Below are 15,196 nucleotides of genomic sequence, written 5' to 3' on the forward strand. Positions count from 1 at the left end.
GCGGAGGCGGCCGCGGGGCCGCCCCCCCGGGGGCTCTCGTCGCCCTGCGGACTGACCATGGCGTTGGCCGTCAGCTGCGGCATCTTGCGCACCGAGTCCGGGGCGGCCGCCGGCTCCTTCTTGTCCCCAGGCGGCCGCGGGGTGGTGGGCGCGGGCTGACCCGTGCCGAAGCGGGTGGCCAAGCTGTCGCCGAAGAAGGCATACAGCTCCCGGTAGATGTCCGCCAGGGTCACCGACGGGGAAGGATCCTCAGGCCCCGCGCCTCCCGGCTGCAGCGCGAGGACGGACCCGAAGCCTGGCTCGGCGCTGGCCCCGGATGGAGACTCCTGCAGGAGAAGGCTGTCCCAGGGCAGGTCGTCCGAGCGCCGGCACCCCCTGCCGCTTGGGCCCCCCTTGCCGGGCTCTGCCGCCTGGGCCTTCATCTTCAGCAGTCGCTCCACGGCCACCTGTAAGAACAGAGGGACTCGGATAAGCAAGAACTAGGATAGGAGGAAGCTGAGCCCATCGAGCTTTCCAAAGTTAAGGCAGGTGAGCCGCTGAGCTCATGCCAGGGAAGGGAGGCTGGAAGGAGCAGGCACTCACCAGAATGGCTCCGTAGACCTTGTGCCCATCCGCTTTAACCTGGGCATTAGATACGGAATAATCGTCTAGCACAGCCTGCAGGTTTGTCCAGTAAGTGGACAGGTGTGGGTACAGGACTCGTTCTACTGCCTGGAAGGGAAAGACAGAATGCAGTGAGCACTTCGTTGCTTACAGCCCCTCAAGTACCCTTTCCGTGGAAGACTCCTTTTACCTCTAATAGGAAACTCTCAGCTTGGCAGAGTCAACCAACATATATTTGGAACTCATGGTATGCCCGAGCCTTGGCTAAGCACTGGGAGTGAGGGTCAGGTACAAAGACAGTGTAAAGTGAGCCTATTATCACTGACATCTTAGAGGGTATAAGTGATGCCCACCCATTGCTGACAACAGATAAATTTAATTTGCCAGTTGTTAACCCCACACAGTCAGTAGGCAAGTACTATTGCTTAAATGTAAATTGGGACTCCATGCAAAGCACTTGCACAAAACCAAACAACCGGTCAGAGACCTGGAAAACAATTAAGAATCCACAGAGGACGTGACATACGTTAACAGGCTTCGATGCATTAAGGGTTCTTTGGTTAGGCATCCACAGCCTGAGGATTTGAAAATGTTAACAAAATCAACAAGTTCCGAGAAAACTACAACTTAGTGCTACAAGAGCTTAAATAATTCTGTAATTGTAGTAGTCAAATGAAGTACCTAACCATCAATACAAAAAACACAGTGCCAAAACTTACAAAGACAGTCTACAGATATTCAAGGAAAAGAGCATCTCAGTCATATAAAAACAAATACGGGAATGCCAATGAAGCTCGGTCTGTTAAGCACCTGACTCCTGATTTTGGTTCAGATCACAATCTCCCAGTTTGTGAGATCAAGCCCCGCCATCAGGCTCCTTGTTGAGCCTGCTTGGGATTGGGACTGGGATTCTCTCTCCCTCTCCCCGCTCCTCTGCCCTGCCCCTACTCACAGGCTCTCTCTAGTACTCTCTCTTAGAATAAATATAAGAAAAAAACATTCTCCCACCCTACCTCATGCTATGAAGCTGATATAACTCTGACACTAAAACTAAGCAACGATAGTCCGTACATGAGAAGAAACAGGATTAATTTCATTCATGAATGTAGAAAAAGGTCTTAAAATTTAGTAAACCCAATACTACACAAAAATGTGTTATATTCCAAGAAAAGTTTAAGATTTTAGTGTTTATTCATCTCATTTGAGAGAGCTCGGAGGAGGGGTAGGGAGAGAGGGGAATGGAGACTCCAGAGCAGGCTCTGAGCGCACAACAGAAATCCGGATGTGGAGCTTGAACTCAAGAACTATGAGACCATGACCTGAGCCAAAGTCGGATACTCAACCTACCTAGCTACCCAGGTGCCCTCAGATTTTCAAAAAGTCTATACTATGGTTTAGTGGAGTTTATCCCATAAATGTAATGAGGGCTTACTAATAAAATCTACAATTAATCACATTAACCGATAAAAGTAGAAAACCTTAGGATCGATTCAAAAGCTACAGAAAAAGAATTTGATAAAAGTTCAACATAAATGATAAAACTAAGAATATAAAGTAATTTTCATAACCTAAGAAAGCTTATCAGTAAACCAAAGCAAACATCAGCCTAAATGGGAAAGATTATTAGCACTTCTTTTAAAATTAGGAATGACAAGGGGCGCCTGGGTGGCTCAGTCGGTTAGGCGTCTGACTTCGGCTCAGGTCATGATCTCACGGTTCGTGGGTTTGAGCCCCGCATCAGGCTCCATGCTTAGAGCCTGGAGCCTGCTTCAGATTCTGTGTCTCCTTCTCTCTCTGACCCTCCCCTGCTCATGCTATCTCTGTCTTTCAAAAATATATAAAAAACATTTTGAAAAAATTTTTTAATTAGAAATGATACAAAGATGTCCATTGATGGTATATAAAATGATAGGAGCAGTCCTAGCAATAAAATAATAAAAAGGAATCAAAGAGTTACATTAAGAAGAGATGAAATAAAGCTGTCATATTTGTACCATACGATGTACCTTAAAAACCCAGAAGAATGGAGGGCCTGGCTGGCTTGGTCAGTAAAGTACGCAATGCTTGATGGGAGGGTTAAGTTCGAGCCCAGTGGTGTAGAGATTACTTAAACTAGGAGCACCTGGGTGGCTCAGTTGCTTTAGGCATCAGACTCTTGATTTCAGCTCAGGTCATGATTTCAAAGTTTGTGGGTTTGAGCCTGGAGTCAGGCTCCACGATGAGCATGGAGTCTGCTTGGGATTTTCTCTCTCCCTCTCTCTCTTCCCCTCCCCACTCAGGCTCCATCGGTTTCTCTCTCAAAATAAGTAAACATTAAAAAAAAACCCTCACTACAAAAGGAGTTGAGGGATAGTTCCTTAACAAGATAACAGAGAATGGCCAGGAATTTATGAAGTGGGGCTATACTACCAGCTGCCATGTAGAACTTTTGAAGGGATACGACACTTATCCACAGAAAGTCAGGCTGCCAATTAGTGTGGCCTAAGGCAAGAGCTCAGTACGTGGCAGCAGCAAGCATATGACATTTTTTTTTAAGTTTTTAAAATTATTTTTGAGAGAGAGATTGAGACAGAATCCCAAGCAGGCTCCGTGCCATCAGTGCAGAGCCCGATGCAGGGCTCGAACCCACAAACTGAGATCATGACCTGAGCTGAAATCAAGAGCAATTGAGGCACCAGGCGGCCCGAGTGTATACCATTCTTAATGAGAAAGGACACACGAATATGAGTCTCCTAATTACAGACGGGAGCTCTTCTGGGTGCGTGTGTGGGAAAGGCCAGGGTCCTCACCTTCCAGCCGAGGGCGTGCAGCCCCACCACCGCCCCGTAGTGCGAGCAGAGAGGCCGCACGGGGTCTGCCAGCACCTTCTGCAGGGACAGCAGGATCTGCTGATAAAGGCCGCTCACAAGGTCCCCATGCGTCCTACGGGAGCAGCACTCGGTCAGAGAGGAGAATGAGGCACGGGCAGCCTCACTGGCCTCCAGTCGGGGTGCACAGAGACAATGACACTTGTATGACATGCTGTGGACAAGGCGGCTAAGGGTGAGCAGAAGGCGAGGGGAAGGGCCGAAGGGCCCAACCTTTGGGATACCTGGCGCCCATCTCTAGAATCCCAGCAGGCCGAAGCCACCCGACTGGAAAGCTCCAATGGAAGAGGCTCCGACCTCTCAACATGTGGCCTCGAAGCCAGTGGTCTCACCCCCTCCCGACCGCAGCCCCCCGGGTGCTGTGACAGCCCCACCCTTCGTGCGGCTAGGCCCGGCGGCTACCAGAAGATGTGGCTGAGCAGGAGGGCAGCGCCATCCCGAAGCGTCCAGTGGTCGTTCAGAGGGTTGATGGAGGCCGCCAGGGGCTCCAGGACACAGTAGAGGACACTGCCCACCAGGGAGCGCACGTAGGGCCCCAGGCAGAGGTGTGGGTTCCGAACCAGGCTCCGTGCCACTTGCAGGAGCCGGTGCAGCTGCTCCAGGTCGTGGCTTACGGATTTCACCTGTGTGTAGACGAGGGTCACTTAGGAGGATGCGAGGGTGCAGGGAGTAGCCCGCCGAGTGACGGCGCCTGCCATGAGCCCTACCCGCTGCTGGGTCGTCTCCCCACAAACCGCTGTCCCCTCGCCCCAGCCCGTCACTCACCCCACTGACCACGTAAACGAAGTAAGGCAGGAGTGCTGCGATCTTGGAGTTTGTCTGCAGGTCCTGGAGAGCGATCTGGAAAGAAGAGCCCAGACTGCACTAGCTCTGCCAGCCGCAAGTGTAAATTATCATTTAAAACAAAATTTTTTTATTTTTTAAAATTTTTTCTTTAATGTTTAATTTATTTTTGAGAGAGAGAGAGACAGTGTGAGCATGGGAGGGTCAGAGAGAGAGGGAGACATAGAATCTGAAGACAGGCTCCAGGCTCTGGGCTAGCTGTCAGCACAGAGCCTGATGTGAGACTTGAACCCATGAACCGTGAGATCATGATCTGAGCCAAAGTCGGACACTCAACTGACTGAGCCACCCAGGTGCCCTTGAAACAAAGAAAATTTTTTAAATCTTTATTTTTGAGAGAGCAGAGTACAAGCAGAGAGAGAGGGAGACACAGAATCCAAAGGAGGCTCCATGCTCTGAGCTAGCTGTCAGCACAGAGCCCCATGTGGGGCTCGAACCCACAGAACTGCGAGATCCTGACCTGAGCTGAAGTCAGCTGCTTAACTGACTGAGCCACCCAGGTGCCCCTAAACTGACATTTTATTAAAAAAAGTTTAGTACTTATGTATTAAAATTAAAATGTTCTCTCTCAAATGAACTTTAAAAAACGAAAACATTCATATTCTTCGATTCACCAAGTATACTTCTATAAATTTAACCCACTATAAAAGATACCTACTTATACACATACCTACTCACAGCACAGTCTGTAATAATAAAAACTGATCGGGGCACCTGGGTGACTCACTCTGCTGAGCATCCGACTTCAGCTCAGGTCATGATCTCACAATTCGTGGGTTCAAGCCCCACGTCAGGCTCTGTGTTGATGGCTCAGAGCCTGGAACCTGCTTCCAATTCTGTGTGTCTCTCTCTCTCTGCCCCTCCCCTGCTCATGATCTATCTCTGTCTCTCAAAAATAAATAAATGTTAAAATTTTTTTTAAAAAATAATAAAAACTAACCACAGCCTAAACGGCCAACATGGTTTGAACTAAGAAAAGCAGTTGTGCTAAAACCAGATATTTAGTATACCACTTTGGTGTATACTAGAGAAATTATAGTTAAAACTTAGGGGGGGGGGAATGTGATTCTATAGGAGACTTCCATTTTTTTTTAATTAAAAAAATTTTTGTAATGTTTATTTTTGATAGAGAAAGACACAGTATGAATAGAGGAGAGGCAGAGAGGGAGACACAGATTCTGAAGCAGGCTCCAGGCTCTGAGCTGTCAGCATAGAGCCCGATGTGGGGCTTGAACTCAAGAACCGTGAGATCATGACCTGAGCTGAAGTCAGACATTTAACCAACTGAGGCCCAGACTCCCCTAAAAAAAATTTTTTTTAACGTTTATTTATATTTGAGAGAGAGAGAGACTACAAGTAGGGGAGGGGCAGAGAGGGAGAGGGAGACACAGAATCTGAAGCAGGCTCCAGGCTCTAAGCAGTCAGCATACAGCCAAACGTGGGGCTTGAACTCAAGAACTGTGAGATCACGACCTGAGCCAAAGTCGGACATTTAACCAAGTAAGTGACCTAGACTCCCCTAGAAAAACATTTTTTAATACTTATTTATTTTTGAGAGAGAGACAGACAGACTGACTACAAGTAAGGGAGGGGCAGAAAGAGTGGGAAACACAGAATCAGAAGCAGGCTCTGGGCTTTCAGCTGTCAGCAGAGAACCTGAAGTGGGGCTTAAACTCACAAACCACGAGATCATGACCTGACCAGAAGTTAGACACTTAACCGACTGAGCCATCCAGGCGCCCCTGGTTTGTATGTGTTTATATTACAATACTTCTATAATAAACATACTGATGTTACTCTTTTAAGCCGAAAAAACAGAGTTAAGTAAATGAGAAAAGCCCTCTTAACCCTGAACCTCCACTCTCTGTGCCCTCAGACGCCTCTGGATGAAGCTCCAATGCTCAGGCGCCATGAGGACAGACAGGCTAGCGAGGAAGGGGCTCGGCCCCCGGGCCCTCCATCCACCATCGGCGCCGGGCTAGGAAACCCGAGCCAAGCTCCCAAGCAAATGGCAGCAACAGCCAGACCCGTGAAGAAGTGGCGGATGTAAACTGTCCAAGAGAGGCCACAAGGCGGCACAGACCAAACTAACGCTCGCCTGACCCTGGACGCAGGAGGACTGACCACAGGCAGTGTCCCGCAGGCCCTGCGGGGTCCCGGAGGCTAAGGCAGTGGGGTCTCTCCAAGCACGCCTGGCCGGCACCCTGGTCCGGCTCCTTCCACGTCCCTTCTCTCCCTCCCAAGTCCACACAAATGAGGGGAACCTGGGTGGCTCAGTCGGTTAAGCAGCCGACTTTGGCTCAGGACATGATCTCGCAGTTTGTGGGTTCGAGTCCTGCATTAGGCTCTGTGATGGCAGCTCAGAGCCTGGAGTCTGCTTTAGGTTCTGTGTCTCCCTCTCTCTCTGCCCTTCCCCTGCTCACACTCTGCCTCTCAAAAATAAATAAATGTTAAACAAATGAGAGCTGCGATGTGGCTGCCCTGCTCTGGCCCAGGTCCTCAGCCCAGAGAGCCAGCTTTGGAATGACAGTGTGCGGATACTGACCACCTGAGCCCCGCTGAGCTGCCCGTTCCCTGAAGCACACGGGTTCCCGCTGGAGAGGGCAGAGAGGCAGTCCTGGAGGAAGGCGGCCTCAGAGCACTGCACCCCCGCCCCCACCCATACAAGTCACGTGTGTGCCAGGGACAGGAAGGACGGGCCTGAAAAGAGTTCCCTGGGGGGTCCCTAGAAGGCTCAGTCTTAGGCATCCAACTCTTGCTCTCCATTCAGTCATGATCTCCTGATTTCTGGGATCAAGCCCCATGTCAGGCTCTGGGCTGAGTGGGTGGAGCCTGCTTGGGATTCTCGCTCTCTGGCTCTTTCTCTACACGCCTACTCCCACCAATTGCACTCACTCTCTCTCTCTAAGTAGATAAATAAACTTTAAAAAAAAAAATAAAGAGGGGCGCCTGGGTGGCTCAGTCGGTTAAGCGTCCAACTTCAGCTCAGGTCATGATCTCACAGTTCATGGGTTCAAGCCCCGCATCGGGCTCTGTGCTGACAGCTCAGAGCTTGGAACCTGCTTCGGACTCTGTGTCTCCTTCTCTCTCTGCCCCTCCTCTGCTCAAGCTCTGTCTCACTCTATTGAAAATAAATACATGTAAAAGAAATTTTTATAAATAACAATGAAAGAAAGAAAAGGAAGAAAAGGAAGGGAGAGAAGGAAGAGAAGGTGGACTTTGCCCCAATTCGGGTCCGCTCGCTCACCTTCATCAGCTGCGGATCGTCCCCCAGCACAGCCCGAGTCACTTGCTGGTAGTACTTGAGAAGGTCATCAGTGAGCGAAGACACAGCGCTGGGCACTGCGGGAAGATGGGCAGGAGGTGGTCAGTGCGGAGGGCCTGTCCCAGCCTGGCCTCACCTGCTGGCTCCCCCTCCCCGCCCTCCCCGCCATAAGCCTGTTCAGACAGGACGCCCAGAGCATGGCCACCAGCTCCTGGGAGCTGCCCTGCCCAGCCCTGACCCGGGAGGCTCTCCACACCTCTGTGCCATGTACTCTGCCTCCCACCTGTCCTGCCACGCAGGTTCCTGCTCAGTCCCCAGTCCCTCCTGGACACTTGAACTCAGGGAGACCCCAGCTGCCCAGACTTCTGTGCTAGCATCCAACCCCCGGCATCAGGACTGGTTCCAGGCCTGGGCTGGGAGCTCCAAATCTGAGCCCTGGGGGCAGGGACTAGTGCCCACTCAGAACAGGGCATCGCTGAACACTCCTGAGATGAAGAATCAGAAGCACAAGGGTGCCTGAGTGGATCAGTTAGTCTTCCAACTCTTTTGTTTTTTCTTCAAGTGTCCAACTCAATTTTGGCTCAGGTCATGATCTCATGGTTCATGAGTTTGAGCCCTGCATCCAGCTCTGCGTTGACAGCGAGGAGCCTGCTTCGGATTCTCTCTTTCTCTCTCTCTTTCTCTCTCTCTCTCTCTCTCTTTCTGCCCTGCCCCTGCTCACGCTTGCACTCTCAAAATAAATCAACCAACTTAAAAAAAAAAAGAATCAGGAGGTGCAGGAGCACCCCCCCCCGCCCCCATTAGCTCCTAAGGGAGGAAAGTCCAGAAAGCCCGTTTCCCATACTACCCTTTACCTGATCCTTGAGGCGCCAGGTTCCCTTTGCCATCCAGGTAGGAGACATGAACTGGAACCAGAGCAGAGATGGGTGAGCCACGGCGTGTGCCCCTCGTAGCCCCAGCCCACCCGGGGGGTTCTGCCCGTCCACCCCTCCTCTGACGGCCCCGTTCCCGTCCCCGCATGTCGGGCTCAGCAGTCACCTCTCACAGCTGTCTCAGCACAGCCTTTAGGGATGTTGGTGGCCAGGGCCAGCTCTACCAGGTTCACCTCTCGGTCCTCAGGGAAGTAGAGCTCGCCCTCCCGGGCGGGCCGCAAGGACAGCGCCTCCTGGGACCCATAACCACACACCGCCTGGGCAGAGAGAGGACGGGAGGGCAGGCTGAATCCAGGGAGGGAAGAGGTGCTCTACTGACAGGGCAGGGAGCCTACGTCTGAGGGAAATGCAAGGGTCCCGAGAAAAGGGGAGATGCCAGAGGCTGCAGCCCGTGGCAAGGAATCTGGCTGAAGCATCCTGTACTCACGGGGTCAGAGAGTGGCACCCGGTCCGTCCTCCCGGATTCATAGGGGCTCTGAGCCCCAACCCTCTGCCACCAGCCCTCTTTTTTTTTTTAATTTTTTTTAATATTTTATTTTTTGATACAGAGAGAGACAGAGCATGAGAGGGGGAAGGGCAGGGAGAGAGAAGGAGACACAGAAATGGAAGCAGGCTCCAGGCTCTGAGCTAGCTGTCAGCACAGAGCCTGACGCAGGGCGCGAACCCACGAACGTGAGATCTGACCTGAGCCGAAGTCGGAGGCTTAACCGACTGAGCCACCCAGGCGCCCCATGGCCCTCTTTTTGTTTTAATTAAAAAAAAATTGGGGTGCCTGGGTGACTCAGTCGGTTGAGTGTCTGGCTTCGGCTCAGGTCATGATCTTGGGATTCGTGAGTACAAGCCCTACATCAGACTCTGTGCTGACAGCTCAGAGCCTGCTTCAGATCCTCTGTCTGCCCCCTCTGCCCCTCCCCTGCTTGCACTCTAAAAAATAAAGAGGCGCCTGGGTGGCTCAGTCAGTTGGGCATCCGACTTCGGCTCAGGTCATGATCTCACAGTCCATGGGTTCAAGCCCCGCGTCAGGCTCCGTGCTGACAGCTCAGAGCCTGGAGCCTGCTTCAGATTCTGTGTCTCCCTCTCTCTCTGCCCTTTCCCCACTCACTCTCTGTCTCTCTCGCTCAAAATAAAATAAAGACTTAAAAAAATACATAAATAAAAATTAAAAGCCTTTAAAAAAATTAAGTAAACTTTTTTATGCTTTAGAGAGAGAGCGCATGCGTGTGCAAGCACATGGATGGAAGAGAGGGGTGGGGGTGGGGGTATAGGGGAAGAGAGAGAGAAGGACAGAGAGAGAGAAAGAATCCCAAGCAGGCTCCACGGTCAGAACAGCTTGCTCTCAGGACCCTGCGATCCTGACCTGAGCCGAAATTAAGAGTCAGACGCTCAACCAACTCAGCCACCCAGGTGCCCTCCCCCTCTTTTTTGAAAGTAGGTTCCAGGCTCAACGTGAGGCTCAAACGAACTCACAACCCTGAGGTTAAGAGTCACATGCTTGGGGCGCCTGGGTGGCTCAGTCGGTTGAGCCTCTGACTTCGGCTCAGGTCATGATCTCACGTTCGTGGGTTCGGGCCCCGCATCGGGCTCTGTGCTGACAGCTAGCTCAGAGCCTGGAGCCTGCTTCCGGTTCTGTGTCTCCTTCTCTCTCTGCCCCTCCCCCTCTCATGCTCTGTCTCTCTCTATCAGGAATAAGTAAAACATTTAAAAAAATTTAAAAAAAAAAAAAAAAAAGAGTCACATGCTTGGGCACCTGCAAGGCTCAGTCGGTTGAGCCTCTGACATCAGTTCAGGTCATAATCTCGCGGCTGGTGATTTTGAGCCCCACCTCGGGCTCGCTGCTGTCAGCCTGTTAGCGCAGAGCCTGCTTTGGATCCTCTGTCCCCTCTTTCTGCTCCTCCCCTGCTTGTACTCTCCCCCACCCCCAAAAAAGTCACATGCTCTACTGACCGAGCCAGCCAGGCGCCCCAACACTATTCTCTTCTAAGCATGATCTTCCCTCAAGTCCCTGTCCCACAACAACTGTGCGGGACACTCTAGCACCCTCCTCCCTTACCCAGAATGTCCCTCTCCTCCTCCTGGCTTAGTCTGACCCAAGCCTCGCTTCAAAGCCCAGCTCAAGTCCCAGCTCTTCCAGGAAGGCTCCCCCAACCTCCTGGCCGCCGAGCACCTACGCTGTGGCCTCCGCCAGCTTCCCTCGTATGCGCACCCGGTCTCCGTGTCTGTGCGGGCACGGAGGGGGTCGTGCAGCTGAGCCCTGAGCAGCCCGCCCTCCACTCACCTCCACGCTGCTCCACCGGAGGGCCCTGTTGAAGTCCTCCACGGTCAGCTTCCGCCGTTTGGTGTGTTTCATGAATTGAGAGCTATTCTGGGAGGGGAGGAGCAAAGTCAGGGGGTGGGGAGAAGGGGGGACAGGGGGCCTGGGGGCAGGGAGAGACCGCCTGGGGAGGAGGCCAAGAGGCCTGGAACCCAGCTCTGCTCTGGCGCAGACAGTGGTTCATGTGATGTCCCCTCTCTGCGACCCCATCTGTCCCATGCAGACCGGGAGCGGGGACTCGCCTGGCCTGCCTGGCGGGGCCGTGGAGAAGGTGGGCATGGGGGGAAGATGCCAGCCAGCATCTGTGTTTGGCAGACGACCCGCTGGCTGAAAGGGGAATGCTGGAGAGGACAGGACTACCTCGGGGGCGTTCCCTCCAATCTCAGAGTACATGCTGCATATACAGCTGTGCAATGAATTCCTGTGCGAGGCGACCGTCGCAGGGGGGTATAAGGGGAGCTGGGAGGGGTGCGGGGAGCGAGGGGGGCGCACCTGGGTGGCCTCTCTGAGCCTGTAGCACACATCCTCCGCCAGCAGGGCTGCCACCTCATCACTCAGCTCCAGGCCGGTGCTCTCGGCCATGAGCCGGACAGACTCCCGAGGGATCTCCACAAACCGCCGCTCTTCTCGCTCTGCCATGGCCCCGACAGAGCTGGGAGCCAAAAGAGAAGGTTCAAGAAGCCACCCAGGCTCCCTCAGGGCCCGGGAGCCCGACTCGAGGCCTTCTGAACCAGCCTCGCTGCTCTTGTCCCAAAATCCTTCAACCAGGAGCCGCAGAGGCTCAGAGCTTCCAGGTGAGGAAACTGAGGCCAAGAGCAAGAAACCAGACAAGGTGGGACGAGGTGGGTCAGACAACAGTGAGGCCTGAGAAAGTGCCCGGCCTTGGCTAGGGGTTCACAGAACTGGGTCCCAGCCAAGATCGACCACTTCCTGCGTGAATCTGGCTGAGATCCTCACTGAGCCCTGGTGTCCAAACCCGTAACATACAGGAAACCATCACAGCCCGCCCTACCTCAGAGGGTTGCTACGAGGCCAAAACGAGATGGTGCCAAGGACTGGAACACCACCCAAACGGATGATGGAAGAGGTTACCAAGGTTAGTGACAAATAAAAACTTCAGGGGCGCCTGGGTGGCTCAGTCGGTTAAGTGTCGGACTTCTGGTCAGGTCATGATCTCACAGTTTGTGAGTTTCAGCCCCACATCAGGCTCTCTGCTGTCAGCACAGAGCCTGCTTTGGATCCTCTGTCCCCACCTGTCTGCACGCCCCCGCCAATAAATACACATTAAAAAAGAAAAAAAAAACCTTCATGTTTTCTTCCTTCTGATTCTTGCTACCACCACTATCTACTAAGTCTTGATGGAAACACTATTCCTATCCTGACGTTCCCTTGCTCAAAAGTCCTTCCCCACTGGTTCTAAAAGAAAGTCTAAACTCCCCAGCTGTACATTTTTTTAAAAGTTTATTTAGAGAGAGAGAGAGAGAGATGGAGATGCAGAGGGAAGGAGAGAGAATCCCAAGCAGGCTACACACTGCCAGTGAGGAACCCGACATGGGGCTCGAACTCACCAACCATGAGATCATGATCTGAGCTGAAGTCCGACGCTCAGCTGACCGAACCACCCAGGTGGCCCCCAGCTTGACATTCCATATTTGGTCCCAAATCCCCCCAGCAATTCAAGCTGCTCCCTCCTCCCCCTAAGAGCAGCCTAGCGTCTCCCAGCCTGCCCTGGGCTCCACCACCCGTGCTCACGCTGGTTGTCTCCCTCTTTACTGCAAGCCCCACCCCTCCTCGTTCCTAAGGCAAATCCAGTCTGTCCTTTAAGGTCTTCCTGCCCATTAGCCATTTGGGACTGTCAGGCTTTCAGTAGCTCGGCTTTTGTCCATGTGTCTGGTCTTCCCCAGTCTGGCTGCGAGGTCTAACAGCAGGAACCCGCTCTTCCGTTCACAGAATATGGCAGAATAAGCACCCAACAAGACCAGCTGCTGATGAATGACTCCAGGGACGGAAACCACAATGAGAGGGCAGGCCCGCTCAGGCCGAAGTGCAGCAACGGGCACCACGGCAGCAAGGCCCAGTTCCAGGTGCTGCTGGGTCACTAGTGACCTCCAGGTCCCTATGTCCAATGGGCATCCCAAGCCCCCATTTCTCCCAGTGGCACATTGCCTTTGGAAAACAGGACAAAGCCTGTACCATGGTCAGAAGGCCCTGCACATCCACCGACTTCTGCAACACCTCTTTCCCTCGTGTTCTGCATTCCGGCCATGGCCGCTTTCCATTTCCCCCAAAACGCCTGGTCTCAGGACGTTCTTACACTCTCTTTCCTCTACTTGAAGCACTCTCCTCCTCCTCCTCCTTCACCCCCAATCTCTTTGGTGAACTCCCAGTTGTTCCTTCAGATCTCAGTTCAAATGTAACTTGCTCAGGGAAGTCTTCTCAGACCTCCACAATGTCCCAGTGCTTTGCCTTCAAAGCCATTATCGCAGTCGGTAAGGATGTGTTTGTGTAACTTTGTGAATAACACCTCCCCCACTATATTGTAAGCCTACGCCACCAAGGGTTATGCCAGTTTGCTCACCTTTGCATCCCCAGAGTCCGGCACAGTGTCAGCACATAATACGCCTTCAAGGAACACTTGCTGCAAAACCGAATGAAGAATAGCTATTTTTCCTAAGCACGTGCTATGCCTGAGGCACAGTTAGGTGCTTTATATGGTTTATACCTCATTTTCTTCTCATTAACAATGAGATGGGTGTTATGTAAGTATTGTGTCTATTTCACAGCCAAGGAAATCAAAGCTCAAAGAGGTTAAATGACTTGTCCAAGAACACCCAGTGAGCACTAAATAGGTGGCAGGGGCTCAACTGTTCCTAATCATCAGAGCGGCAGACTGTGTGAGGAACAAGGCCTGAATTCCCAGCCCGGGTTGGAGACCCGCCAATGGATAATTCCGAAGTTTCTGTTTCCCTGTCTGTAAAATGGGAGCATGAAGTCCTGCCCATGCGCAAAGCGCTTAGGGATTTTGCTTATTATATGCATATATTAAGACCCACAAAGTCCTGGCTCTGACCGAGGTCTCCCCCTCCACAACCTCTCCTCCTCGGCATCCTCGGCCACTAGCCACACTGGTAAAGAAGCGTGGGAACTGACCGCGACCGGCCTCGGGGATGTGCATCCTCCCACCCAGCCTCGCCGCATCCCAGATCCAGAAGTGCTGGGTCGGGTGGAGGAGGTCAGGGGTTACCGAACTTGGGTCACGTGGTCAGGGAAGGGGGCGGGCCCCCAGCGGAGCCGGCGATAAGACCAGTCAGTGCGGGGCCTACCGCGGGACGGAGAGTCCTTGGGCTTGCGAGGGACTGCTCACCTGAAGGCTCCCGGGCGGCAAAGGCGACTACCCAGGCGGCGATGGTGGCGACGGCAGCTCCCACTCACACTGCTCAGCCTAATTCCCTCTCTCTGAGCCCAGGCCCCGCCCTTCAGGAGCACAGCCAATCGGCGAGCGCTCTGAGAAGTTCCCGCCCACCCTCAGGTTTCCCGCCTCCCGATTGGCCTCTGGTAAGGAGCTATAAAAGAATCTGGGCGCCGGGGGTCACGTGAGGTTGAAGAGTCGCGCTTCTTAAAGCAACAGCTCTTCCGAGTTTTGAGTGTACGTCTGTATGGTTTTGTGAATGTTTTTTTGTTTTATTTCTCTTTGAGAGGGAGAGACACACACACAGAGTGTGAGCAGGGGAGGAGCAAAGAGAGGGAGACAGAGGATCTGAAACAGACGCCAGGCACAGAACCGGATGCTGAACTCGAACTCATGAATTCTGAGATCATGATCTGAGCTGAAGTCAGACCTTTAACAGACTGAGCCACCCAGGCGCCCCTTGGTTATGTTTTAAAGGCATATTGTAAAGGAAAGTGTCCTATTCCTTTGAGCTTGTCTACACTTGAGTTTCCGAGCATTTGCATTTACGTAACTGCAGGGAAGCTTTCAACTTTGGTGTCTAAATTAGTTTTCTTGCTCGCTTGGTGGGGCTCAACTTACCTCTCCAACAGCACCTGCAGGATCGACGGGGCTCCCAGTAGGTATCCTTTTGGGCAGAAGAGTCCTCACTGGGCCAAACTCACGTGCAAGCTACAGACTCCAAGGCTGTGCTCATTCTGGCACCTTCCTCAACTATAACCCCTCACCTGCCTGAAGACTTCCTTGACCACTTTATATGCACGTGCTTTTCCAAACTTGGACAGCTCTCAATTCAGAACCAAGTGGGTTGCGTGAGTTATGGATAGTATTTGGAGTCACACCAACCTGGGTTCGAATGCTACCACTGCTTTGGGACAAATTACCTAACCGTTATTTCTGCCCAAGTACAAAAGGGGGTAACGATAC

At 52.5% G+C, this 15,196-nt stretch overlaps 1 protein-coding gene across 2 annotated transcripts in view; it reads right to left on the reverse strand.

Moving 5' to 3' along the window:
* The window catches only part of TAF6L (TATA-box binding protein associated factor 6 like), a 14,729-nt gene extending 440 nt beyond the window's left edge, over nt 1-14,289 (reverse strand). The window contains exons 1-12 of one of the 2 annotated variants that reach the window (XM_029915314.1): nt 14,186-14,289; nt 13,400-13,459; nt 11,314-11,473; nt 10,786-10,872; nt 8,617-8,767; nt 8,433-8,483; nt 7,561-7,655; nt 4,236-4,310; nt 3,873-4,093; nt 3,393-3,525; nt 583-711; nt 1-446 (exon numbers count right to left, since the gene is read on the reverse strand). The exon at nt 1-446 is cut by the window's left edge and continues 440 nt beyond it. In XM_029915314.1, the coding sequence (XP_029771174.1) occupies nt 1-446; nt 583-711; nt 3,393-3,525; nt 3,873-4,093; nt 4,236-4,310; nt 7,561-7,655; nt 8,433-8,483; nt 8,617-8,767; nt 10,786-10,872; nt 11,314-11,473; nt 13,400-13,407 (1,556 nt within the window). In that variant the 5' untranslated portion in view covers nt 13,408-13,459; nt 14,186-14,289. Of the gene's footprint in view, nt 447-582; nt 712-3,392; nt 3,526-3,872; nt 4,094-4,235; nt 4,311-7,560; nt 7,656-8,432; nt 8,484-8,616; nt 8,768-10,785; nt 10,873-11,313; nt 11,474-13,399; nt 13,460-13,971; nt 14,055-14,185 lie in introns of those variants that run through there. The other variant, XM_029915315.1, reaches the window with a different exon arrangement.
* Between the last annotated feature and the right edge of the window lie 907 nt (nt 14,290-15,196).

This window comes from Suricata suricatta, chromosome 11 (assembly GCF_006229205.1).
Source record: "Suricata suricatta isolate VVHF042 chromosome 11, meerkat_22Aug2017_6uvM2_HiC, whole genome shotgun sequence".
Lineage (NCBI taxonomy): Eukaryota > Metazoa > Chordata > Mammalia > Carnivora > Herpestidae > Suricata > Suricata suricatta.